At 40.9% G+C, this 26,879-nt stretch overlaps 1 protein-coding gene across 1 annotated transcript; it reads left to right on the forward strand.

The window, feature by feature from the left end:
* Nucleotides 1–26,852, forward strand: mtrex (Mtr4 exosome RNA helicase). Its single transcript, XM_049559822.1, has 27 exons — nucleotides 1–172; nucleotides 538–678; nucleotides 1,824–1,890; nucleotides 3,793–3,855; nucleotides 4,231–4,343; nucleotides 4,894–5,068; nucleotides 5,211–5,301; nucleotides 6,537–6,661; nucleotides 6,831–6,929; nucleotides 7,152–7,269; nucleotides 7,362–7,493; nucleotides 12,210–12,289; nucleotides 12,751–12,861; nucleotides 14,198–14,299; nucleotides 15,440–15,565; nucleotides 16,548–16,698; nucleotides 17,697–17,869; nucleotides 17,960–18,028; nucleotides 18,107–18,232; nucleotides 18,344–18,454; nucleotides 18,569–18,757; nucleotides 21,653–21,816; nucleotides 22,650–22,755; nucleotides 24,725–24,781; nucleotides 24,880–25,042; nucleotides 26,085–26,189; nucleotides 26,524–26,852. The coding sequence occupies exons 1-27, from the start codon at nucleotides 72–74 to the stop codon at nucleotides 26,574–26,576; spliced, it is 3,111 nt and encodes a 1,036-aa protein (XP_049415779.1). The 5' UTR covers nucleotides 1–71; the 3' UTR covers nucleotides 26,577–26,852.
* Nucleotides 26,853–26,879: the final 27 nt, after the last annotated feature.

The following is a 26,879-nucleotide window of genomic DNA, read 5'->3' on the forward strand; positions in this document are numbered from 1 at the left end:
GTTGCCGTACCGGAAGTATTACCGCGGAGCACGCCTCGTGTTGTATTGTGGGTAGTGTGTCTCTAACAGTCATGGCAGACGCGTTTGGAGACGGTTTGTTCAGCGTGTTTGACGATGAACAACAAACGACGACAAGCAAAAAGATACCCGCTTCTCTGACACCAGAAATAGGGTAAAGAATTAATTTTTGCATAGTCATATTTGGTGTTTGAAACCAGGAGGTCCAGGGTACGTGAACGTCGCATCATGTCTGCGCGTGCCAGGCAGATAGAACGTCAACCGGCTAGTTAACGTTAGCTAACGTTGGTTAACTCTTCGATGGAACATCAGAGAAAGCACTTGGTTGTGCCTATAAATGTCAAATGAAATTATCGTTTTGTTGTGTTAAATGTAGTTATAATGTTTAGCCATTTTTGTGAGAGTGGGACGTTCAAAGTTATAAAAGTCTAGCTAGCTTAGCTGTTGGTGTAGTGTTCATGTGTATCAGGGCAGGTTCAGGTACCAACAGTTCTGTGTCCTTTGTGTTGTCTTTTCCAGGAAAGCTGTAAGCAAAAATGGCACCGACAAGGATGCTGGTCCGTCTGTACGGATCAAGAGGGAGGCAGACAGTGACGGTGGAGAGGAGGTGGTGTTTGGGAAGAAAGCTCGACATGACACAGCCTCTGCTAATGAGTTAAAGTGAGATGAGCTACATCTTTATTCTGTCTGTACAGGGTGCTTCTGTGCTTTATAACTGTAACTGATGGATAGTAACTAAGCATAGTTACTCAAATACTGTACATTATGTCATATATGAGGTACTTTACTTGAATGTTTCCACTCTGTCACTTTATTACACTTCAGAGGGAAGTAATGTACGTTTTACTCCATTACAGATGAGAGCATTAGTTACTACAGGTTAAATTACTCAGCTGTATACAAAGTAGTTAAAATGAGCCCCACTTCAAACAGCTATATTAAAATGTTGCATACACATGAATGCATTTATTATAATGGAATAATAGCTGACATACCACTCAACACTTTACTGGAGTCAAATTTTGAATGTAGGATTTTAACTTTGGGTATTTTCCATTCTTAAAGGTCCAGTGTGTAGGATTTAGGGGGATATATTGGCAGAAATTGAATATGATATAATAAGTAAGTTTTCTCCAGTGTATAATCACCTGAGAATAAGAATTGTCATGTTTTCATTACCTTACAATAAGGCATTTATATCTACATACAGAGCGGGTCCTTTTTTGTAGAGAATGCCATTTTTTACTGGCATGTTTCTACAATAGCCCAGAACAATCAAACCAACCACTTGCACTAAACAGGACCATTTGCATTGTCGTGTTTTTGTGTCGGCCACAGTTATTAGAAGCCCATCTGTGACTTGCAGTATTGGAGAAACACTGATTTGCAACATGAAAGTGCTTTATTCAGTGTTTTTATTGGTTTATATCACCAGATCAGTTTGTTTTGGAGAGGAAGAGACCTCTGCGGCTCCCAGTAAAAACTTCCTGAGCAATGAACACTGAATGAATTCTAACTGGCAGAAGTTTGAGTTGGTTTTATTGCACAATCCCCACCACTATATGCCACTAAATCCCCTTTAATCCTATAGTTCTCCACCACTTTAAATTACCTCATGAAGATTATAACATTCAGTTTTTGTTGAAACTGTTTCAGAGAGGTGTTGATTGAACAATATGCAATTCAGATCAATAACATTAAGTGTTTTCAGGGTGAATCATGACTTCAGATGCTGCATAATGTTTTGAAGTTGCTGTGTAGATAACCAGTGGTTTTTTTTTTCCTCTCTCTTTTTTTGATTTCAGTCTTGCAGAATTTATGCCCCAAATTAAGGTGGAGCAAGTTGAGACTGTGGAAGGATGCTCACATGAGGTAAATAAAGCAAATTTGCAGATGTATGGCACCACAAGCTGTTATAGTAGCTTCAGTGTGCTTTCACATACAGCGGGGCCAAAAAGTATTTAGTCAGCCACTGATTTTGCAAGTTCTCCTACTTAGAAAGATGAGAGGTCTGTAATTTTCATCAGAGGTACACTTCAACTATGAGAGACAAAATGAGAAAAAAAATCCAGGAAATCACATTGTAGGATTTTTAAAGAATTTATTTGTAAATTATGGTGGAAAATAAGTATTTGGTCAATAACAAAAGTTCAACTCAATACTTTGTAACATAACCTTTGTTGGCAATGACAGAGGTCAAACGTTTCCTGTAAGTCTTCACCAGGTTTGCACACACTGTAGCTGGTATTTTGGCCCATTCCTCCATGCAGATCTCCTCTAGAGCAGTGATGTTTTGGGGCAGCCGCTGGGCAACACAGACTTTCAACTCCCTCCACAAATTTTCTATGGGGTTGAGGTCTGGAGACTGGCTAGGCCACTCCAGGACCTTGAAATGCTTTTTGCGGAGCCACTCCTTCGTTGCCCGAGCGGTGTGTTTGGGATCATTGTCATGCTGGAAGACCCAGCCACGTTCCATCTTCAATGCTCTCACTGATGGAAGGAGGTTTTGGCTTAAAATCTCACGATACATGGCCCCGTTCATTCTTCCCTTAACACGGATCAGTCGTCCTGTCCCCTTTGCAGAAAAACAGCCCCAAAGCATGATGTTTCCACCCCCATGCTTCACAGTAGGTATGGTGTTCTTGGGATGCAACTCAGCATTCTTCTTCCTCCAAACACGACGAGTTGAGTTTTTACCAACAAGTTCTATTTTGGTTTCATCTGACCACATGATATTCTCCCAATCCTCTTCTGGATCATCCATATGCTCTCTGGCAAACTTCAGACGGGCCTGGATATGTACTGGCTTAAGCAGGGGGACACGCCTGGCGCTGCAGGATTTGAGTCCCTCTCGGCGTAGTGTGTTACTGATGGTAGCCTTTGTTACTTTGGTCCCAGCTCTCTGCAGGTCATTCATCAGGTCCCCCCGTGTAGTTCTGGGATTTTTGCTCACCGTTCTCATGATCATTTTGACCCCACGGGATGAGATCTTGCGTGGGGCCCCAGATCGAGGGAGATTATCAATGGTCTTGTATGTCTTCCATTTTCTTACAATTGCTCGAACAGTTGATTTATTCACACCAACCTGCTTGCCTATTGTAGATTCACTCTTCCCAGCCTGGTGCAGGTCTACAATTTTATTCCTGGTGTCCTTCGACAGCTCTTTGGTCTTGGCCATGGTTGAGTTTGGAGTCTGACTGTTTGAGGCTGTGGACAGGTGTCTTTTATACAGATAACGAGTTCAAACAGGTGCCATTAATACAGGTAACGAGTGGAGGACAGAAGAGCTTCTTAAAGAAGAAGTTACAGGTCTGTGAGAGCCAGAAATCTTGCTTGTTTGTGGGTGACCAAATACTTATTTTCCACCATAATTTACAAATAAATTCTTTAAAAATCCTACAATGTGATTTCCTGGATTTTTTTTCTCATTTTGTCTCTCATAGTTGAAGTGTACCTCTGATGAAAATTACAGACCTCTCTCATCTTTCTAAGTAGGAGAACTTGCAAAATCAGTGGCTGACTAAATACTTTTTTGCCCCACTGTAGATTGTGCCTATGTCTGGGACTCTACTGGAGGGATAAAGACATTTCTGTGAAAGAATATTCCCTCATTTGTTTGAATATCGTGACGGAAAGCGCTGCCGCTGTCTATCACATCACACCACATTGGCCAAAGACATATCAGGCTTTATCTTTTCAGTTTGTCACCTGTCTGATTCCTTTGTCTTTAAATGTCAAAACTTTGATTAAAAAATGTGTCTTTTTCTCCGACAGGTCGCTCTGCCTGCCAATGATGAATATAAACCACTAAAACCACGAGTGGGGAAAGCAGCCAAGGTATAACGTGCCTTTAAATTGGGCCTTGGACTTTTGGAATTAATTTGGTTTGTTCAGTGAGAAACATTATGTAATTACACTGAATTGCAGTTTTGAAGCATTCATTATCTTTGTATGATATCTTCAGTATTCTATACAGGGGCTAATATAAGGTAACTGTTAAAACCTATCATTGGAAATATTTTCTTGACTTTATAATGGCAGCACATGGTTTCCGAATGGAAAATACTTGCATATTATCACACTTTTCTATACAGAATACTGTATCACTGTATGAGAAGTTACTTTAAATTATGGTGTGCTTGTTAGTTTACAAGAACTATTGCTACACCTGCAATATATTTGTTTTGTTGACATGTCTTGTTTTTCTTGCAGGAGTACCCTTTTGTTCTTGACCCGTTCCAGCGCGAGGCCATCTTATGTATCGACAACAACGAGTCTGTGCTTGTGTCTGCTCACACCTCTGCTGGCAAGACGGTCTGTGCTGAGTGAGTATCTTCAATAGTTGTGTAAAGAATTAATTGTTTACTGTATTGTTGAATTTCATCTCAAGCACTAAAGTCATGTACACATGAAAGACCAAAGCTTGCAGTTAAACCCAAATTATAGCACATATAGGATAGTGTAGCATTAGTGTAGTTGATTCTATTTTGTGAATATGACTGTGTTGTTATTAATACCTTGGACTATCGGCAATGTTGGATCTTCTGCTATTTTATCTGTGTTGTGGTTTGTTATTTTTGTGACATGGTGTGACATTGATGTGTCAAGGCATCCACATATCACTGTTTTTACTCAAATATACAAGATAAATGAGGTATTAGAATAGATCATGGGAATAAGAAACACAAGTAATAATAACAAAGAGTTTGCTGGACTCTGCCAAGTGCAGCAAAGTTGACATTTTTGTGAAAGTTTTCACAATATAAGTAAAAAGTAGGTTAGTCAGAATATACTCTGGGTAAATGTTCTTATGTTATTATGAGGGGTCAGGGTGTATGATGAGGTTAGTCACTCCCTTATATCATTTTCTTGTAGATATGCCATTGCACTGGCCCTGAGAGAGAAGCAGAGAGTGATCTTCACCAGCCCCATCAAAGCCCTCTCTAACCAGAAATACAGAGAGATGTACGAAGAGTTTCAGGATGTGGGATTGATGACTGGTGATGTCACCATCAACCCCACTGCCTCCTGCCTTGTCATGACAACAGAGGTGAGACATCTGCAACAGCAAAGTCATCATTAGAGCCATCAAATGTCACCTTTATTCGAGGGTAGTCGTTGAAAAGTGTGCTGCTGGGAGTAGAAGCAGCGCTGAGAGGTTGGTCTGACATGATAAACTGCTGTTCTCCCAGATCCTGAGGAGCATGCTGTACCGAGGCTCTGAGATCATGAGGGAAGTGGCATGGGTCGTCTTTGATGAGATCCATTACATGAGAGATTCTGGTGAGTACAGAAAATGAACAACACAAACAGTGTGGTTTGGAAAATCAGGACTCGTGCAAAAACCAGTAGCATGAGCAGAATCATTCACATACATTTTTTGGATTCACTGCATTTCTTGTACATAATATTTTCTGTAGGTATTAATGAAATTCACAAGTGGTTTAGATTCCAGATTGTATACATGAGTCATGTACAGAGAATGTGCCTTTCTACACAGTGCAGAAAAGTACTTAATTGACTGGAGGTCATAATGACTGAGTCTGAATAATTTTTGGAGTTTGAACATAATGCCAAAATTGACTAAAATAGGATATTTAACCAAAACAAACTTTTTATTTAAGACATTTTTTGGGCATTTTTAGCCTTTATTTGATAGGACAGACAAGCATGAAAGGGGGAGAGAGAGAGGGAGTGACATGCAGCAAAGGGCCATGGGCTGGAGTCGAACCCGTGCCGCCACGGCAACAGCCCCGTACACGGGGCGCCCGCTCCACCACTAAGCCACCGACGCCCCTAACCAAAACAAACTTGAAGCAAAATGAATATATATGAAGAGTTTTTAACATTTTTTTTATCATTTGTTTTGAGAGATTTCAACACAGACACCTGCAGTGGCGTAGTTGTTATTTTTTATTATGTCCGACAGCTGCAGGTCGCTCTAAAGTATCATGCTCTGTTGTACCCAACAGTGTAACATCACTTAGTGTAGACTCTCTTGTATAATATCTCTGTATCTTTTACGTCTCCTTGACCACCTCTCATATTAGAAAGACACTTTTGAGTCTTTGTTTCTGTCACAGCACAGCGCTGCTCTAATGACACACTTTATTGGCAGCGACTTTTTCTAATTGTTTTGTGTCCTCTAATGCAACTACTGATGCTGCTAAACTTATTATATTACTGTTTACTGATTTAGTAATAATAGAAGTTCCATGGTGTGATATTCTTTTTAATCTTCACTAATATTTTTACGAATTAAATTAATTTGCCCACAAATGGCGTGGTGCAGTCAGCGTTATGTGGCAATTAGGGGCATCAGTTGTGCTAATGATCAAATCTCATTTAGGTGCACCAGTGCAATTTATGTCAAGCTTGTGCAGTTAGGAAAGTTTAGTGAATCTGACTTGGACCAATTGTGCGAGTAAACTGCACACAAAGAAGTCAGAAAGGTTTCGGATAAGAAAACGAACATGTTCTTGCTTGTAGCAAATCTCTCTGCACTTTGTGTATTTCAGAGCGTGGTGTGGTATGGGAGGAGACAATCATCCTTCTTCCTGACAACGTGCATTACGTCTTCCTGTCAGCTACCATCCCCAACGCCAGACAGTTTGCTGAGTGGATTTGTCACCTACATAAGCAGGTGGGATGTTGTTCTGGCATATATTTTAATTATAAGCGTTAAGTTACCGTGTCCTTTGTGTAATATGAGGAGATGATAATTATCTGTCTGTATGAAAGGACCAGGATCTCTGTGTTTTTCCTCCTTGTTACAAAATTAATGAAGTGTTTCTGTTTCATGTCTCCTGTAGCCATGTCATGTCATCTACACAGACTACCGTCCCACTCCACTGCAACACTACATCTTCCCAGCAGGGGGCGACGGACTCCACCTGGTTGTTGATGAGAATGTAAGGACACCTACAAACTATGTTATCAGTGACAGCTGGCTAATTAATCCTGCACAAGTCAGACTGGAAAGAGACTCCATGTGTCTGGTCTCATATTAGCCTAAGATGACCTTCTCTCCTCTCTCTTAATCTCTGTCTCCCAATTTTGGATGCATCCATTAGGACCAGTCTTCACATGATGTACATGATACAAAATATGTGTGTGTGTGTACTCTTCTTCAGGGAGATTTCAGAGAGGACAATTTCAACACAGCTATGCAGGTGCTGAGAGATGCAGGGGATTCTGGGAGCAGCGGAGGGGGCAAATGGGACCCTAGAGGACGGAAAGGAGGCACTAAAGGTGTGTGTGTCACTTTTCAAGTAAAATGTGTAAATGTCTTGATGTATATAAGAATTCATGCTCATGTGTACTCGCGTGTTTGATTCCCTCAGGTCCATCCAGTGTGTTCAAGATAGTGAAGATGATCATGGAGAGGAACTTCCAGCCCGTTATCATTTTCAGCTTCAGCAAGAAAGAATGTGAGGCCTATGCTCTGCAGGTGGCCAAACTGGACTTTAACAGAGGTATGTGTATTTGTGCTGCCATTCAGCATACTGCTTTTATCTTAACTTACATATATGTTTCTGTGTTTGTAGTTATTTTTACTAGAAACATTTACTTGTCACTGTGGAGATTTACAACATGAGTGGTCGTTCAGCAAGTCAAGCATGACTCTGCTCTGTGTAATAACCCTGCAAGCACTTGTTTAGTTTGAGTAGATAAATGCACTAGTGCTGGAGGTTTTGTGAATTTTTTGCATAGTAAAAGGTTACGTCAGACTCTTGAACTATCAGATCGATGGGAGGTGATGGGATTGCTGCCATTGCTGTCATTTTCTTCTTTTGCTAAACCGTGTGAGGTCATAATGTGTGATTCAGAAGATTCGGCATGATAGATGATTCGCATGCTGCATTAATTCTGCCGTTTTCACTCATGAAAACATTTGAATATTTTCCAAATTTGACAGTGCAGAATTGTGTCGACAACTTTGATTTGTAGCCCACTTAGCATATATTTTATAATCTAATGATACGTCCAAGAGCTGCAACAATAATTCAGTCAGATTGCTTTAGACATTTTTTTTAGACAACATTTGGTTTCAGCTTCTAAAATGTGAGAATTTGATGCTTTTCTTTGACGTACATGATAGTAAACTCAATATCGTTTTCGACTGTTGGTCAAACAAAAGAAGACATTTCGCACTGTTTTTTATTTAATGACTTGATAATCAAAGTATCCCAGCTATTTATTTGATCAGTAGTAAGTAATCAAATGTCATCTTGACATAATGTACTTCCTGTCGACAGTCAGTTTTCAGGTTTATCAGATATAAATTCACACTATCATCACATTAAATAAGGATTGTGTTTGGTTCAGGGTTTGGGAGCAGGTCATCTTTGCTCACCAGATGCCAGAATAAATGCATTGTGACAAATTGCCATGAGCATTAGGGAGGGAGTTGAAATTGGGCAAGCGAAACCGCTCACCAAAATGCTAAATTGTTGGCAAGCGGAGTCGAGTGAATCCTCCCCACCGAGCGAGTGTCTTGAATGTGGCTTATTGTGGCTGCACAGCTGGTGCTGCTGTTTGGTCCAGTGGTTAAGTGAAGTTGCTTCATGAGGACAAATCTCTGCACGATGGGAGATAATCCATCAGCAGATTGAGTTTGGCTCGCGTCCACCTGCTTCGGGCTGCTTTTTCAGAGAAATGAAACATGCTTATGAAGTCTCACTTGGGAAACATTTCCCTCCCTCATCTTGGTTTGTTTTCGCTGCATTGTGACATTCTTATAAATGAGGAGGTTTGTTTTAATGCTGAGCTCTTCCAACAATGAAGGCCGTTTTTCTGTCAACGTGGCCAATTTTTTTCATTAATATTGCAAAAAAATGAAAAAAAAAAAACAAATGGAAAAATTCTGCCAAACATAATTTCTTATTTCCAACAGTTTCATGTGTTTTGACAATTTTCTTGAACTGAGCAATTTTCTTAGAAAACGATGCAGATAGTATCCAGTAATAGCAGTCGGATAATTTTATTAGACTGAAGAAAATTTCACTTGATTGAGGAACAATGTTGAAATGAAATAATCTGCTTTGTGAAGAAGTCACATTACTCACTTAATGTTAACTTAGTTTAAAGACATGAAGCTTTTATGACAAAACATTTCTTGTATGGCTACAGAAAACTTGCATCACAGCTATGGCACAAGTCATCACTTAACCGTATGCAGTTTAAAAAGATGTATATTTTTTTCTTTCTTTATGTCTGTCATTTAGAAACTCATAGGGACCAATTCTCTTGAGCAAACAGTTGAAAAGCCAGATTGTTTAACCAGTGTTTGTAGGCAGGTTGTTGGTGTTATGGAGCTCTTCTGTTTGTGTGTGTAGGTGGGTTATAATGAGGAGAGGGAGCCACGTGGCTCTCCTGGTTTCTGTCATGGTCAACAATCCCCCCCACCCCCACCCCCCACCCCCTTTACCTCGCTTCTACCTTTTCTACTTTGTGTTTTCTTTCTTTCTTTCTTTCTTTCTTTCTTCCATATATTCTTCTTAGTCTGTTTTTATGAACACTTAAGACAGAGCCCCCCTCTCTCTGTTCCCGCTGTGTACCGTGACACATAGTTTCTGGGCAGTGTTTGTGGAATGGCAGAGGAGCCGTGTTGGAGTCAGGGGACCGGCTGGTGCCGAAACACAAACCAACTGACGGAGTGCAGAACTTTGGTGTCAGACAGATAAGTAATGGAGGTGTTGTCGGTTCTTGCAAACACTGTCAGATGGAGATGGAGACCGCTTGTGTTGTTGTGAATGGGATGCTGTTGGGATGTAGTAGCTTTGTGGTTAAACAGCGGCATCATAGTTTTTTTGCCACTAATGTGCAGAGCGTGAGGTTGATGAAGTGTCTCCAACCAGCAGTTTGACCAAGAGCCAAATATTTCAGCAATTACTGGTCACATAGTTGTGAACTGGTGGATGTTAATGCTCCACAGATGATCCTTTGTTGACTTAAAGGAGAGCTCCTGCAATTAAGTATTACATTTTAATAAAGTAGGGAGACTTGCAAGTAGGGCTGTTCCGGTATTGCACTATTGGGATTGCCTCCGATACTCAGTCCCTCCAGGGTTTAGTGGGCTGTTTTTGGGATTGTTGCAGCCTGAAATGCTCATTTCCCGACAGCTTTTCTAAAAAGTTGTGATGAATGTTGCGGTGAGTATAGGCGTTTTTTTGCTTTTAAATTGCGGGAGCAAGTAAAAAATGCAAACATATGATGCTGCCTTGGATTTGTAGGGTATACTTATGAGCATTCAGAGTAACAGCTGAACGCACACAATCAGCTGTTAATGCTGTTCATCAGAGCGCTGAAGGACTGTCCCCATGAGAGGCTTTTTATACTGTGATAAAATGGCAGTTGTCCCAGAAATCAATTGTATTTAGCTGCTCTAAAACAGTAGCCTACAAAGCATGTTGTGCTTTGCAGCCACTGATAACTACTGTTTGTGAGCGGCAAAGAATTGATTTCCAGTAGATGGTGTGACGTCAGTAAAATGCCAGCAATTTGGTAATTTATGTGTGTATTTATTAATTAATGTATTTGTTTATGTTGTAGTCTAACTTAAGTTTAACCATACAACAATAATAGCATTGTTTTCTCATCACTACAGTGTTAGTGGTATCAGCTGATAAGCAAGTTCAGATATCGGGAAGGAAAAAATGGTATCAGAACATCTCTGCTAGCAAGAGGCAAATTAAACATAATGGGGAACATTGATGCAGCAGATGCTGAGGTATTCTGACCTTTAGTCCAAAAACAGTCGATCCTACATCTCACACAAAACAACTTTTTCTTCTTTCATTAGATCCTCCTTGACTTTTATATAAACTTGACATCCGCAGTTTGCAATGCAGGATTTCTGCCCAAGCTTGGACACTACAAATGTGTCATGTAGAAGATATTATACAGATGTTTTCACAAGTTGAGTAATACCCCTAATGACGAGTAAACTGATCTTCATGTGTGAACTCAGTGGAGTTAGTCCCTAATACAGTGCACTGAAAACTACTCACCAGATTGCCCAGTAGTTTGCTGTGGGAAGAAGTGTCTTTGGTGACCCTTCGGCCTTTATTATACCACCATCAGGACATTTTGTAGTTGTACACAAGAAACATCAAAAGCTAAAAGGCTGATTACCATGGAATTTACTGAGCATGGTGATGCTCCTCTGGGGTGCAGCAGTTTCCTTTTCGGATATTCTCTGAGCTTCCCTTTTGTCCCACCCTCAGGACAAACTCGAGACTTCTGGCTCTTTAATACAATGGCTCTAAAGTGGATATTTTGGCTGTTACATTTTTTTGATCAGGCTGTTTTACTGGAGCCACAGACTTAGCTTAGGCTTAGTTTGCTTTTTACATTGGCCCAATGTGTGTTTGTCTGTGGTATTGCTTTGTTATTATTAAGCCATTAAAATAAGTCCCATTGACACTGAAGTCATTCACATTAAAAATAAATATTGAGCCATCAGACTTTATGGACATCCAAGTTTGTGACTAACACAAGCACATAAGAAGGAAGGTTTCCCAGAATAGTTTCATGAATAAAGAAAGACGTGTGACTAAGTTTCCACATGGACAGAGATAGCCGAAGAGCCACCGTAAATAATGTAATGAAGTTAGCACAATAATAAGACACTGGTGGTGGAGCCATTGGTTCATTCATATACAGTGGTTTAAAATTAAGTGGTTCAACATGTGACTGCATTCAGCAGCTTACCAGACACTGTTGTTGTAGTAAAATCTCAGCTTTAGTCTTTTGGATCAGGCTTTAATTGAACAGTATGAATGCAGTATATTTTGAAAAACTGAGTAAGAAATTAGTGAAACCATTTTGCTGAAACATATGTTGTCGAAATCAGATAAAACCTAAAGTTAACAGAGAGTTGAAGTGAAAGCAGCAGCATCATTTGCTTGCTCAATCCCTGGGTGGTTAAACTTTCCCTGCTAGCAATTCCCAAAAAACCTCCCCGTTGTTCCACATTAACCATACATGCCAAGAGAAATTATATTTAAAACAACATTTCAAAATGATCCAAAAGTGTGTGTGAGTTTGTGTGTGCGTGCATGTTTGAAGAGTGGTTGAGACACAGAGGTTCAGGATGTAGGAAATGGCTTTGTGCAATTATTTAGAAGGTTTTCTGAACAGCTATTAGAAGTCTTTATTAAGCAAAGAAAATCGTTTGTTTGTACCAGATGACGAGAAACGTCTGGTGGAGGAAGTGTTCAACAACGCAGTGGACTGTCTCTCAGACGAAGACAAGAAACTCCCTCAGGTAAGAAAGACTGGACTCTCACACTCTGTTTCCTCTCAACTCCTGTGATGTTTTTATAACCATCCATGCTGCTCTTACTCCTGTTTTTGATCCCAGTGCTGCCACCTTGTAAAAGCTCAGAAAAAAAAGTCCTCAGCGTTTGCTTTTGAATCATTTTCTGCTCAGAGAAGACAGTCAAACTGCCTTATTGTACATAACTGAACACATAATATCAACACAAGCTTAAACACTGTGCTCCTGTTATTCTACCCCGCTGTGCTGAGTCATGTTATGAAAACCAGCCGTGTTGAGGTAACACTTGTTAGTGGGTAGACCGCTATGGCAAGAGCAAAGCCAACCATACATCACACTTTTCCACTATGATGGTTATGTGCTTTTCCACTATGTTTCTTTGGTGCTGATGGTTGTGATTGTATGAATGAAGTGGTGTATTTGTCACTAAACCTTTTTATATTCCTCAGGTGGAGCATGTGCTGCCTCTGCTGAAGAGGGGGATTGGAATCCACCATGGAGGCCTGCTGCCCATCCTGAAGGAGACCATAGAGATCCTTTTCTCTGAAGGCCTGATCAAGGTACAACTGTCTCTTTTAAATACTGCGTTTGTCCAATAAAAATAAAAGTGTAGGAAGTAGTAATGTTGGGCATTAATACACAAAACTCCAGGCAGCTTCTGTCTGCATGTACAAGAATTATTAAAGGTACCCTGTGAGTTGTTTGACCACTAGTAGTGCTGTGGAGCAGCGTTTTCCTGATCTGTGTTGTGTTGCCTATTTTAGGCTTTTCCATTCATCAGCAGTAGGGCTGATACTTTTTATTTATAATTAGACTCTCTGTTCGAATTGAGTTAATTTTTGAACTGACATGACCTGTTCACATTCAAAATTTACAGTCTTTAAGTGCAAAAGACAAATTATAAGGCATCAGAAGTTTGAAGTAGTAGTAGTAGCCTTTTGATCCAGCAGAGGGCACTCTTAAATTTCACTCTCAGCTTGACCTGTTGCATGCTCTCTTGACATTTCAGTAAACTAAGCTTAAGCGAAGATGCTGCTTGATGATAGAACTAGAGCCACGATATAAAATTCCAAGCTGTACCACAATCCCAAAACACAAAGTGCAACTGAATGACACCACACGGGAAAACACAAAGGCCATGCTAAAGGATAAGACATGTGCTCTTACACAGATGGATGGACATTGCTGCCAGCATATGCTTATGACAGTCACAGCTCACTGTGTGTTAGACTCATGAGAACTTGACAGTTATTTTGAGCATACTAAGGAGCTCAGAGGAAGCCACATAGCTGTCCATATTTAGAAAGCATCGGCGGTGTGCTCAATATTCGACTTCATTCCATTTTGAATTCAATTAATCTTGATTTTTGGGAAAAGTGACAGCCCTCATCAGCAGTCAGTGGCAGTGGCATGTAAACAATTGTGACAATGGACCAACAAAACAAGACTGCTAGCAATCAAACATGGACGTAAACAATGCTGCATTTAAATTTTAAAATTGGACTCTTTGGGCACTCACGCTCAGAGGAGGAGGAGCAGAGTTTTAATAAAAAAAACTTTCGAGTTACACCGCTTATAAGTCCTCAGAGACTTGTAACTATGCCCCTGAAGTCTGAAGCTCATTTTCACATGAGAAGATTTACTTTTTCTTTGTGAGCACCATTTGCTCTTTGAGTGCATTCCAGAATTAACCGACTGGGCAGCCCGCCATCCTTTTTTGTTTTTTTGGATTTAAAAAATATTCAACATGTTTATTAGGCCTCAAGGGTACACACAATGTCATCTGGTTGGAAACACTTATTGCAAAACATAAATGTGATTGTGTAGCCCAAACCACAATGACATTGTCATAATATTGCAGTTATATCATCTTATTGCTTTGTATTCTCATTTCAGGCCCTGTTTGCTACAGAGACATTCGCCATGGGCATCAACATGCCGGCTCGCACTGTGCTTTTCACCAGCGCACGCAAATTTGATGGCAAGAATCATCGCTTTGTAAGAACGCACACACAGAAACACACACACGCATAATTATTGTCGCATAATAAGTCAATAAAGATATCTTGTCATGAGGAAATTCTCACAGTAAATTTATTGGATTTTTTTCTACGCTATGATACAGGCAACATCGTAACGAGTACATTATGTTGTGGAACTGCAATTTCCATAACTGTGGTTGTGGGTGAACGTAAGCCAGAAAATGAGCCCAAAAAGCGAAGTTTATATAAACTAGGCATCCATCTTTAGAGAGGTTTTTCTGCCTGTTGAGACGAGCTGCGAGGCTAATCTCCCTGTCACTGTACCGTCAATGAGTAGCTAGTAGGATTGTGAAGCTCCCCATTAACCATGCTATCTCTCTAAAACAACAGCTCTGGCCTGTGTGCAGTGCAGAGTTGTCACACAGTGTGTTGCTGCGAGGCCTTTATAAGGTCTTCAAGTCCTGCAGCTCGCACCGCCACATAAACAGCCACGTATTGTTTATACGAGCTGGGGGCCGCGTGTGTGTGTAGAGCTGCCGTCACTTAGAAGCACCCTTCATCTTCACTTCATACACTTGGATTTCGAGCTCACATACACAAAGGCTTGAGCAGAATGTGAGAGAGGAGGAAACTGCCCTCCAAGAGTTTCATCAGGAACATCTGGTGCCTCTGACGGTGCCAAAGCTCCACGCAGGCACTCGCACATTTAAATACACACGATTCTCATTCCTGAAACACACTGTGTTTCAAATCAAGAGCTGATCCCATGGCATCAGCTCATTTCAACACAAAAATAATCTTATCTGTCTTTTTTTCTTTGCAGTTTTATTGCTCAAAGACCAGTAGATATGTGGAGTTTAATTAGAGCCATGTGCGATGGGGAGAACAGTCCCCAGAGGCTTCAGGAAATCTGGTTCAGTCTCGTTGCTAATGCAGATACTTGGCTAGGAACTAATTGTTGAAATTCCTTGTCTATTTTCCAAAACATTTGGTTATATTCTCATTCAAATATGCATTAGTACATCATCACAATGCCTTTTGCCCAGTTGTATCAGTGTTTGTTGCATTAACAAATATACTTTTTATCACAGGTACAGAGAAGTGTTCACTAACACGTCTTTCTTCTTAATGTTTTGTGTGTTTTCATGTGGTCTAGATTACATCAGGTGAGTACATCCAGATGTCCGGGCGAGCTGGTAGGAGAGGAATGGATGAAAGGGGAATTGTTATTTTCATGGTGGACGAGAAGATGAGTCCAGCTGTGGGCAAACAGCTACTCAAGGTACCGTGAAAATGGCTGCTACAGTTGCTACAAGTTCATGTTGTTTTTCTGAATGCAATTGCTAGTCATCAATCACGTCTTTGCAAAGCTCTTCTGTGCTGTCTGCACATTCTTAGAAGAGTCGTCCAACCATCCCATCAATGAAACATATTTCCCTCCTGTCCTGCTGAGAATTTGTGTAAACGGTTGAATGGAAATTGTCTGAAGTGGCTCTGAAGTTGTTCTCTCTATGGATCACTGGGCCATTTGGTGCTCCGTCAAAAGCTCGACAAAACACATTCACAGGGAAGCCAGAGTGTCTCAGTCTGTTGTGTTCGATTTGACGCATTTATAGCTGCTATAAAAATGTAGTTGCATAGATTTTGAAGGAGGTTGAGTTAACGTGAAAGTGTTTGTTGGCTCCGTCACAGCGCTCAACTCCCAGAGGTGAAAGCTGTGGTTCATATCTGTGTTTGTGGAGGTCGTGATTGCAAAATCCTCCTCAGGGTTTATTTTGGGAAAAGTGATTTCAGCCTGCGTTTATTAAGAGCTCAGACTTTGTTAGCACTTTAAGGAAAATGCTCACATTATCAAAACACAAAATCACTTGCAGCTGTATAGTGTTATAATGCTAACATTTATTTTCTATGCTTAGTTTTATTCTGTCTTGGGCTGGGCAGTGTATCAATATCATATCTGTTGGGATATGATACTAGATATCGTCTCAGGTTTTGCATACTATAATATTGTGTTGTCTTTTCCTGGTTTTAATTATAGTAAAGTGATGTCATTTTCTCACTGGACTGTTCTAGTTCTGTTTCATTTAGTAATTATATCCATATTACTGATGATATTACTGTGTTAGTATTTTGTGAAAGCACCAATAGTCAGCCCTACAGTCCTTTAGCAATATTGATATCAAGGTGTTTGTTCATATTGTGATATTTGATTTTCTCCATATCACCCAGCACTGATCCTGTCTGGTTCTTGTTGTGCTGTGCAGGGTTCAGCAGACCCTCTGAACAGCGCCTTCCACCTGACCTACAACATGGTACTCAACCTGCTGCGTGTGGAGGAGATCAACCCAGAGTATATGCTGGAGAAATCTTTCTACCAGTTCCAACACTACAGGGCTTTGCCTGGCGTTGTGGAGAGTAAGCATTTTTTCCATACTTCCTACAGCACACCCCAGGCTGGATATGAAAGTAATTTGTAGAGAAACTACTTTGGATTCTACTACTACAGTGATTTCTGCAAACTTGTTTGCATGTATTTCAGATCTCAACTGCATTTTGCCTAATTTAGAAATGGCAAACTGTCTGATGAGATATGCTTAAGACTAAAAGAACAGTTTTGGCTGCGAGTTGGGCCCAAAACACGCGATGAAGGCTGACTGTTGTGTCACCTCATGTTGCCTTTTCTTGGCCAAAAAGTTGCATTAAACACACCGCAAAGCCTACAGCCAGCGACCACAAGCACGTATGTCCTGCAACTGCGTGAGAGGAAATAAGTCTTCATTGAAGCAGGCAGTGGTAGTCTGTACTTGTCATTCAGAAAGTGGAACCAGAAGACCAACAGGACAGATTTAAGGATGCTAGTTAGCCAGTTCGCACATTGACAACACAAACTGAAAAACCGTGCACTAGTAAACAGTAAACAGTGACACAAACAATTATTAACCTTTGCTCCTAAAGAGCTCAATGGCTAAAAAATAGAAAAACTATCTTAACATAATAAATTTGTTTCAGTCTCACTCCATCTTGATGCAAGCCATTTGTTTGCTTTCCTCACTTGTGTTTGTCTTCTCAATCACGGAGCTTAACTGCTAATAAGAGTGATATCATTTACTGACGGGCTTTGTAGGCTTTGACACTGCTTCAACATGTTGGATTGGCCGAAAACAAAAGCTGACAAGGGTGTGAGACACTCACTTGCGGCCCAAGATTGACAAACTGCCAACCGGCTGCTTGTTGTGTCAGACATCTTTCATCATTGGTTGTCAGATGTTGATTTCCATGTTAAGAGGTCAATGTGCAGAAAACATCAAGAAATGTTTTTCACTGCAAGATGTGAATATAAAAAACATTGCCTGTTCTGTTGTGATTTAGTTCTAGTTAACACTTCAGTCATACCTCTTATTTTGTCTGTGCAGAAATTAAGAAGTACGAGGAGCAGTACCACGGCATTGAGATTCCCAACGAAGAGAGCGTGGTCACTTACTTTAAAATCAGGCAGCAGCTGGCCAAACTGGGGAAAGAGATACAAGAGTTTATCCACAAACCCAAATACTGCTTGCCCTTCTTGCAGCCTGGGCGACTTGTCAAGGTACAGCTCACACACTCACAGTTTGACGACAGGACAGTAATGACTGATTTCAACATGTCGCTTAAAGGCTCTTTGTTTTTGATCATACAGGTAAAAAATGAAGACGCTGACTTCGGCTGGGGAGTCGTTGTGAACTTTTGCAAGAAAACTAACACAAAGGTAAGTTGGTGTCAAGGTGTCACATATGTGTGAGTCAGTTTACATGTGGCTGTGACTAATGTGTGTTTCCCTATTTAGACTAGTACAGACTCAGAGCCGCTGATTGTGGTGGAGGTTTTGGTCCATTGTAGTAAGGACAGCGTAAAAGATGCTGCGACTGAGGCTGCTAAACCTGCTGCTCCAGGGGAGACTGGAGAGATGCAGGTGGGTGCGACAAACACACACTTAACAGCACATTATGTACACAAATAAGACTTCATGTCTCTGTAGTTAGGGTGGCTGTAACTGTTTTTTTTTTGTGCTTTTTTTGTCCAGGTGGTTCCAGTGTTGCTCCATCTCCTTTCGTCCATCAGCTCAGTCCGCCTTTACATCCCCAAAGACCTGAGGTCTTTCGACAACAGACAGCTCATGCTCAAGTCTATACAGGTACAAAATGCAGCCGTGTTGAATCAAAGATAATGAAGCTGGTTGAACTCAACAGAAATCAGTATGCAAATTGTTGCTCTCTCTTTCCTTTGCCTCCAAACATTTTGTCTGCAGGAGGTGCAGAAACGTTTCCCAGATGGTGTTCCTCTGCTCGACCCCATTGATGACATGGGCATCAAAGACCCTGCACTCAAGAAAGTTATTCAGAAAGTGGAGGCCTTTGAGCACCGCATGTACACCCATCCCCTGCACAGCGACCCCAACTTGGAATCTGTGTACTCGCTCTGTGAGAAGAAAGCTCTGGTGAGAAACTGTATGTGGGTGTCATTGGGTTCGTGGGAAAGTTGAAGGTCAACTCGAGGAAACTTTTCTAAATGTCAGACCTCACCGATACTATTTAAACAGAGTTATCACAGTTGGGTTTTGTTACTATTGAAATAATAATTACTTTTATCTTTCCTTTTTATCTTCTTTGGTTACCTTTTCTTTATCACAATCTCCTTCCATTGTCCTTTCCTGCCAGACTGGTTGGCTTTTGCCATATATACTCATACAGACAAACACAGGAAGAAAGCAAGGGCATTATTCCTGCAGGGCCTCACCCTGAGTTATAGGTCAGATAACCAAAAACTGCATCAGATCACAATAGCTATGTTTACATGCACACGTTCAGCTGGGCCATATTAAATGGCAATTCTTCAAAAAGTAGCTGAGATATTATTCGACTGACCAGCAGGCCGACAAATCCATCCACTTAGCTGTGCTGCTAACTTGGCTAAAACGCCAAAAGTGAATGAGCAAAGAAATGCATGATGTAGTGCTAGTGGAAATGCAACACACACTGTTTGTGAATTAAAACATTTTTTAGACCTTTTCCTCTCACAGGGAACTGTATGTATAATCAACATAAGAACACAAAGTACTAAGATCAATAATAATATATTGGCAGCACTTTCGGAAGCGTAGGAAAAAATAGGAAATGCTAGACATGTTAGTGTTCCTTTCCAAAATAGATTTCTGTGCCTGATCCATATTCTAAGACATTATAATGTCCTGTACTTAATTAAGCACAACACACACACACATGTGCGAGCTCTGCTTTACAGACAGATCAAGGATGGAGTCAGGCTATTGAGTTCAGTACAACCTTACTGAGTTCATATTTGAGGAGTGTGATAGATGCAAATATTCAGATTGGCTTTACCAGTGAAGGGGGAAACAAGCAAACCAGTTGTTTGACAATTTGCATAAATATTTACATCCCTCTGTAGTCTTGTGTGTGAGGGTATGATAGGGTATACAGTGCAGTTTAAACTGCATCACATTATGTTTAATTGGCAGAGTAAAAGATTAACCTGCTCCTCTATCAGCATCTCTCTGCAGATAATCTGCAATCTGGTTACTGCAGGTGACCTCTGCTGTGGTAGCCTGGGAATCAGACGAATCTGAGAGCTTGTGTTTGATTTGCTCTGGCAGATACATCTGGTCCCCCTCCTGTTTAGATAGATTTTCAGCTGATGTGGCTCGCTTCTGGCCAATTATAACCGTTTTTGTAATGTGGGGTTTGTTTAAGATGATGACTGACAACCTTCGTGCCTAACACAGAATACGTGATTACCCTCGCACCGGGGACTCAACATTAGGCACATACCTAACTTAGTCAAGTGGAGTGCCGTGCGCCATTTTTTTTAAAACAATCAAGATGGCGGCGGCTGACATGGAACTTTGTTTCGGAGTACCATTTTTATATTCTGATGGAAAAAAAATGTCGACAGACATATTGATACTACACCATCACAGCTCATCTCTGCATATTGTAGTCTGCTTACATACACCAATCAGCCAAAACATTAAAACCACTGACAGATGACATGAACAATACTGACCATCTCGTTACAATGCCATGCTCTGCCAGGAAACCTTTGGTCCTGAGTGTGCAAGGCATCAATTTGGCCTCCAAATTCCCCAAATCTGATCAAGCATCTGTGGGACGTGCCAGTACCCCACCTCACAACCAACGCATCTCAAAGGATCTACCATCAACGCCCCAGTGCCAGACTCCAAAGCACACCCGCAGAGGTCTCGTGTCCATGCCTTGACACGTCAGAGCCAAATCCGATCCAAAAAGGCCCCACTGGGGATCGGAGGTACCTCTGGGGTACCGGCACGCCCCGTGAATACTCAATCAGATTGGGTTCTGGGGAATTTGGAGGCCAGGTCGATGCGTTGAGCTCTCTGTCACGTTCTTCGGGCCACTCCTGACCAGTTTCTGGTACACAGGGTGTTTGGCTGGGTGCTGCGTGTCAGTTGGTATCCACATGAATGCCAGGAGCCAAAGGTTTCCCAGCAGAACATTGCATTGTAAGAAGATGATCAATGTTATTCACTTCACCTGCCAGAGGTTTTAATGTTTAGGCTGATCGGTGTATGTCCGTTGGTCAGCACTACATCATGTTTTGTTGTTCTGAGTGGTTGTAGGCCTATTCACATGTGTCCAGAGGTGTTTTGATCTACGGCTGCTGATGGCGTCCTTGGCTAATTGCAAATTAATGGATGTCAGGCTACTGCTGTGACCTTTAATTACTGATAACACACCTACCTTATCTATTTAGGAAGTGTAAGCTGTCACACCTTACACAAACCATATCATGACTGGTAAAGCTGAATGTCATTTGATAGCATGATCAAAGCTAGAGCAGTATTTATTGTGATATTTGTTTTTGTGATGTTAAATGCTTTATCAGCGTTTGCTACAGGGAGCACGAGCGTCAGAAAGTTCAAACTTTCCAGCTCTTGTGTCTAGCTCAGATGCAGCCACTGGTTCGCAGAAATAAGGCTATACCTACTCAGAATTTTTTGAGTAATAAACCATGCCGGTGAAATGCTTTTGTGCATGAGTTTGGCTCTTTGGCTCTGAGATGTGCTGTTATCATGACGGCTAAAGGTTAAAGTGGATAATGGACATCACTGAGGAAAGATAACCAGGCCGGTTAACATCTGTTGGCAGATGCCTCAAATATTTCCACTCCTTTAATATGACAATTAATGTAGTGTTTCAAATGATCTCATGCACTAAACAGCCGGTAGTATCAGCGCATTTCATCATTGTTAAGTGTTTTCTCAAAACCCTGGAAGAGCTTCTCCAAGTTGAAATGAGGTAAAGATCGCAACTTTTAACGATGCGTATCTGTGTCTTAGATCGCGGCAGATGTTCGGACGGCCAAGCGAGAGCTGAAGAAAGCTCGGACCGTCCTGCAGATGGACAAGCTGAAGTGCAGGAAGAGAGTCCTGCGACGTCTCGGTTTTGCCAGTCCGTCTGATGTCATCGAGATGAAAGGGCGGGTCGCCTGTGAAATTAGCAGGTAAGGAAGGACAACAAATACACACACACACACCCAGCACAGTGTGTGTTTTGTTTGTTGATAGCGTGGCCTCTGACATGATGAGTTAGCCTTTTTAATGCCAGGTGGCTCAGCTGTTTTAGCCTATAGAAACTGGTGGAGTGGAACAGACCACACTGACACTGATAGCAAAAGCAGAGATGTTTGGGTTAATCATGGTCGCAGTCACCCCACCAACAGATGAAGGTAGTCTGAGTGAATGTGGACATTATCAAGTCTTAACACTGCTCTGAAATTGTTTAGGACACATATTTGGGGGAAAAATGCTGCTTCTGGATACGCTAATTAATAAAACAGAAGGATTTGATAATAATGGAGATTAGGAACTGGAACTGGAGAGTAAAATTGACTTCATGGAGCAGAGGTTTTTGTTTTCTGAAGTCTCAGTTTGTCTGAGGAACTGATAATGGAACAGAAAGGGCATCCAGCTGCCTTTTAAATTGGACTAAATTTAGATGAAAAGGTTTCATACCTTACGATGTTACGTGCAAATTCCTAAGTGAAGTGCTGCAGCAGTAACGATGGGTTGTCTACCTCTGACTGCAGCCCAGATTTGTCTATTACTGAGGAGATGGACTCTGGATCTTATTTGGTGATGGGTTGTATGTATTGCTGTGTTTGGAAGTGTGAGCTCTGCCAGGGCTGAAAGATGAGGGAACATCTGCTCTCACCTGCTTTTACTTAACTCCCACACACACACCACATTTGCGCATTGCTGTTTTAATAGAACATGTGAAGAGATGTATCAGATCAGTGTGATAAAGTAATAAGATATTATCTAATAATCTTTCCAGTGCTGACGAGCTTCTTCTGACGGAGATGGTGTTCAACGGTCTCTTCAACGACCTGACGGTGGAACAAGCCACCGCCCTGCTGTCCTGCTTCGTCTTCCAGGAGAATGTACAAACACAAACACACACACAAACGCGTATAATTCGTCTAATTCTCCATACAAACAGATATTAAGCCTCTTCCGCGAACACAGAGATAAACAGCTCATTCCCATTCTTCCCACACATCCCAGCTCAAGTCGCATTCTTGGCCTTTTCCCCCCGCGCTGCAACCAAAACAGAAACCTGAGGTTGATGTGTGTTTGTCTTTCCTAATGAAGCCTGTTCTCTCAATGAGGCAATCCAGCATCAGATGGTTTAACAAACCTTTTCTTTGGCTGGACGTCAGCTCAGACCTCAGAGCAGCAGAGCACATTTCTGTCTGAAGAGCGGTCTGTCAGAGAGGGAGCGACGACAAGCAGCTGTCATGTTTGCACACCACTACACAACCACAGTGTGTGTGTGTGCGTGTGCGTGTGTGTGCGTGCGCGCGCGCGCGCAGCTGTTGTCAGTCATTACAGAGCACCTGCTGCTAGTTTACTTTGAGGTAACAGCAAACCATCCAACTTGTGTGTCTTTTACCACTGATGACAGTGCTAAAGTAACCCTGGTTTCAACGATGATTGAACAATGCTAACCAGCACAGGAAGGAGTCATTCTCTCAATGTGGACTTCACTGATCCCCCATATCAAGCAAAGCAACCAAAAACTGTCCCAAAAGTTGATACTGATCTCATGATCAGATTCATAGTCTTGTTTACTTATTCTTTAATCAGATATTTACTAGTTTAGATAATTGTATACTGTGTTTGAGTCAGGGTTCCTATAACTGAAGGCAACTTAGATTTAAGACCGTTTAAGACTTTTTTAATACCACTTGGAAATTTTACTGTAACCAAAATTGAAAGGGAAAAACATCATGAACTGACACTGATTATTTTGGGTTAGGGACAATGTTGCTGAAATGATTACATAAAACATAATGTGGTTATCTCCTGACAGACACAAGAGTAGAACAGAACTTAAGTTTGTTGGTGAGCGTTCCTGCCGATTTTGTGTTTCTCACTCTACATGTCGGATTCCACTGCCTTGATTCTCATCGTGCCGCATTTTAAAAACTTTTTGCATTAATATACACAGAGCCTCTTACGCATCACCTTGTTCTTGTTTTAGTCATGCTGCAAAATCTTAGTTAAATGGCCAATTTTCATTGAATTTCTGCTTCCCAATGTCGCCCAGGGTACAGTGACAGCCAGCGATCCTCTGCTCTGAGTATCTCGGCCGGAAACAAAATATAAGTGTCTGTGTTTGTGCTATCCTGATCTGGTGACATTAATATGAGAGACATTCAGCTTCTTATTTTATGAAAATAGATGTTTATTTTTCTCAAGGTAAGGTATTGAAAAAAAAGAATATCATATTGGCACTAGTATAAAAAATTTCAAACGGTAACCAGCTCCAATGAAAGATGTATAAATGTGACTCTAATACGCGCTACCATGTGAATATTACCTGTTTTGCAATTTTTGTTTATTTTATTTTTTCCAGGAAAATCCAGTTGTTTACTTTATTTGCTGAGCATTAGATGAGAGGATCAATACCTCGCTTATGTGTCTGTTGCTACAGTTAGCCTAGCTTTGCATAAAGACTGTAAACGGGGAACAGCAGGTCCATCCAAGGATTAGTCCTGCAGCTACTTCTTTCCAGTCTTTATGCGAAACTAAACTGTCACTTGGCTGTAGCTTCACATTGCTCTGATAAGAGAGTGATACAGTCAGACAGGTGTTTGAACAGTTGACAACTAAAGCTGCTGTAGGTGACACTAACAGGCTGACAATCATTTTCATGAAGTGATAAAGTGGTTTGTTTTGTCACCAAAGAAGAGCAGCATCAAATGTTTGTTCCACTCTCTTTTAATGTTGAATGTTTAAAAATAACGAACCAAAGAGCAGTCAGAGGGACTAGAGTTGGAACACAAACAACAAAACAAATGTTGTGTATTTGCTGTCACAACATTAATGATGTCATTTTCCCTCCAGGCCAGTGAGATGCCAAAGCTGACTGAACAACTAGCAGCTCCTCTGAGACAAATGCAGGTGAGACGACGTTAGAACAACCAGAATCAAACATTTTGATTTTTAATCAACAAAAGTTTGAACTTGGTTTAAATGTGATTTCTGTTGTTTTTGTTCAGGAGTGTGCGAAGCGCATCGCCAAAGTTTCTGCAGACGCCAAGCTGGAGGTGGACGAGGAGACTTACCTAAACCAGTTTAAGCCTCACCTCATGGATGTGGTGTTCGCCTGGGCCAATGGCGCCACATTTGCTCAAATCTGCAAGATGACTGACGTCTTTGAAGGTGTGCCACTCATGTTAATGTCCAACAGGCATGACAGGAAGTTAAAATACAGTTATTTAAGTACAATTTTGAAGTATTTGTAGTTAAAATTAGCGCTGCCTCACCCGGCTGCAGCAGTAAAATGCGACTTAGCACCACTGATAGAGTTACAATAATGAGACACAGGTGCCATTTTTCTGCAGAACGAATACTTTTAGTTTAATACTTAAAGTTCATTTAGCTGAAAGTGCTTCTATACTTTTAGCAAAGGATCCAAATACTTCTTCCACCACTCCTGAGGTCCAACATGGCCTTCACAAATTCAATTCAATATGATTTCTCCACTATCACACACACAGTCAACTGTTAGAGGCTCACTAATTGATTTATTATGTGAGGTTTGATTTGAACCCAGCTCGGAGTCCATCACAGTTTCTATCTCTGACTCCCAACACTGACCTCAGCTTTAAAACATTACATGTCATCATTATGAGGAAGTAATGTTGACTTGAGAAACTGGAGGGAGTATCGGATGTGCTCGTGTATGTCAGTGAAGGAGGGAGACGGAGAATTGATGATACTTGTGAACTAACAATGAACGTGATTTCCTGGTCATTTCCAGGGAGTTTTCTGTCTTTGTCACTAATTATTAGGAAATTGGAATTTCCTTACATGAAATGTTTCATATAAATCAGTGTAAATAATGATTCATTATCAATTTATTTATTTATTTATTCATTATTGGAAACTCTCCTTATATGTTGTTAGTTTGTTTGTTGACAGGTTGCACAGTTTAAAGGACTTTCTAGTCACCAACCACAATTTAAATTTATTAGTTGTAAATGTACAAAATAAGCAGTGTTGCCTCATAATTGGCACCAAATGACAGTTATTCACTGAAAAAATATTTGAAGTTATGTTGAAATTACAGACCTGTAAGGAGAAGCTACATTCCTCCAAGAACGTTCAGCATAAATTAATACTGAATGATGTCATTAAAATGTTTGAAACAACTGATTTACGCACACTGAACTCTGTTTATATGTGTGTCTGTCTGGTGTAGGGAGCATCATCCGCTGCATGCGTCGTCTGGAGGAGGTCCTGAGACAAATGTGTTCTGCAGCCAAGGCCATAGGCAACACTGAGCTGGAGAACAAGTTTGCTGAAGGTAAGAAACACCGTGGTTTTTAGAGCGGAAAGGATTAAGCAACCGAAAATGAAGACATCACCAAATTTTTAGTGAAAATAATTACTCAAGAACTACTGGCAGATCAGCTTATTATGAAATAGTTAATTTCAGCCCTGGTCACTCCACAGCAGAGTTTTTAAAGTGATTTGATTATATGTACATCATCATCCTTAAAGCTGTACAAGGTACTGCGGTTTTACCAGTTACTGCAAAATGTATTTTGGTAAATTCATCTTGACTTAGCAGGTGAAACACCACTGAAATAAGTGTATGATTAAAAAAGTAATTACATGATTGATTTCCTCTTTTGCAGGAATAACAAAGATCAAGAGAGACATTGTATTTGCTGCCAGTCTCTACCTATAAAGACCTCGCAGCTTCCAACACACATCGGCAGCGCTCGAGGATTAACGCTGTTTTTGACCTTTGAGTTATGATTAACCACCGGTGTACCTCTTCGCCTTTTTTTTTTTTTGGGTCACACTGGAGTCAAATATTGTGCCGTTCCTTCCCCAAGTGTTAGTTAAATTGGCTTTTAATTTATTTGTCCTCCAGGTCATTTTTCTGATCCGCCTTGGCTTTTATCAGGAAAATTAGCCAAAACTTTGTAACGTCCTGTTGTGTTATCTCTGAGCTGCGTTACATATGTCTGAGGATGTAAACAAAAGT

This window comes from Epinephelus fuscoguttatus, linkage group LG18 (genome assembly GCF_011397635.1).
Source record: "Epinephelus fuscoguttatus linkage group LG18, E.fuscoguttatus.final_Chr_v1".
In the NCBI taxonomy this organism is placed as follows: domain Eukaryota; kingdom Metazoa; phylum Chordata; class Actinopteri; order Perciformes; family Serranidae; genus Epinephelus; species Epinephelus fuscoguttatus.

Bases quoted from the DNA above. Each gene is read 5' to 3' on its own strand.
- mtrex (XM_049559822.1), top strand. From the start codon at position 72: ATGGCAGACGCGTTTGGAGACGGTTTGTTCAGCGTGTTTGACGATGAA. The intron at 679-1,823 runs GTGAGATGAGCT...TTTTGATTTCAG, and splicing joins GCCTCTGCTAATGAGTTAAA to TCTTGCAGAATTTATGCCCC. The intron at 26,190-26,523 runs GTAAGAAACACC...CCTCTTTTGCAG, and splicing joins GGAGAACAAGTTTGCTGAAG to GAATAACAAAGATCAAGAGA.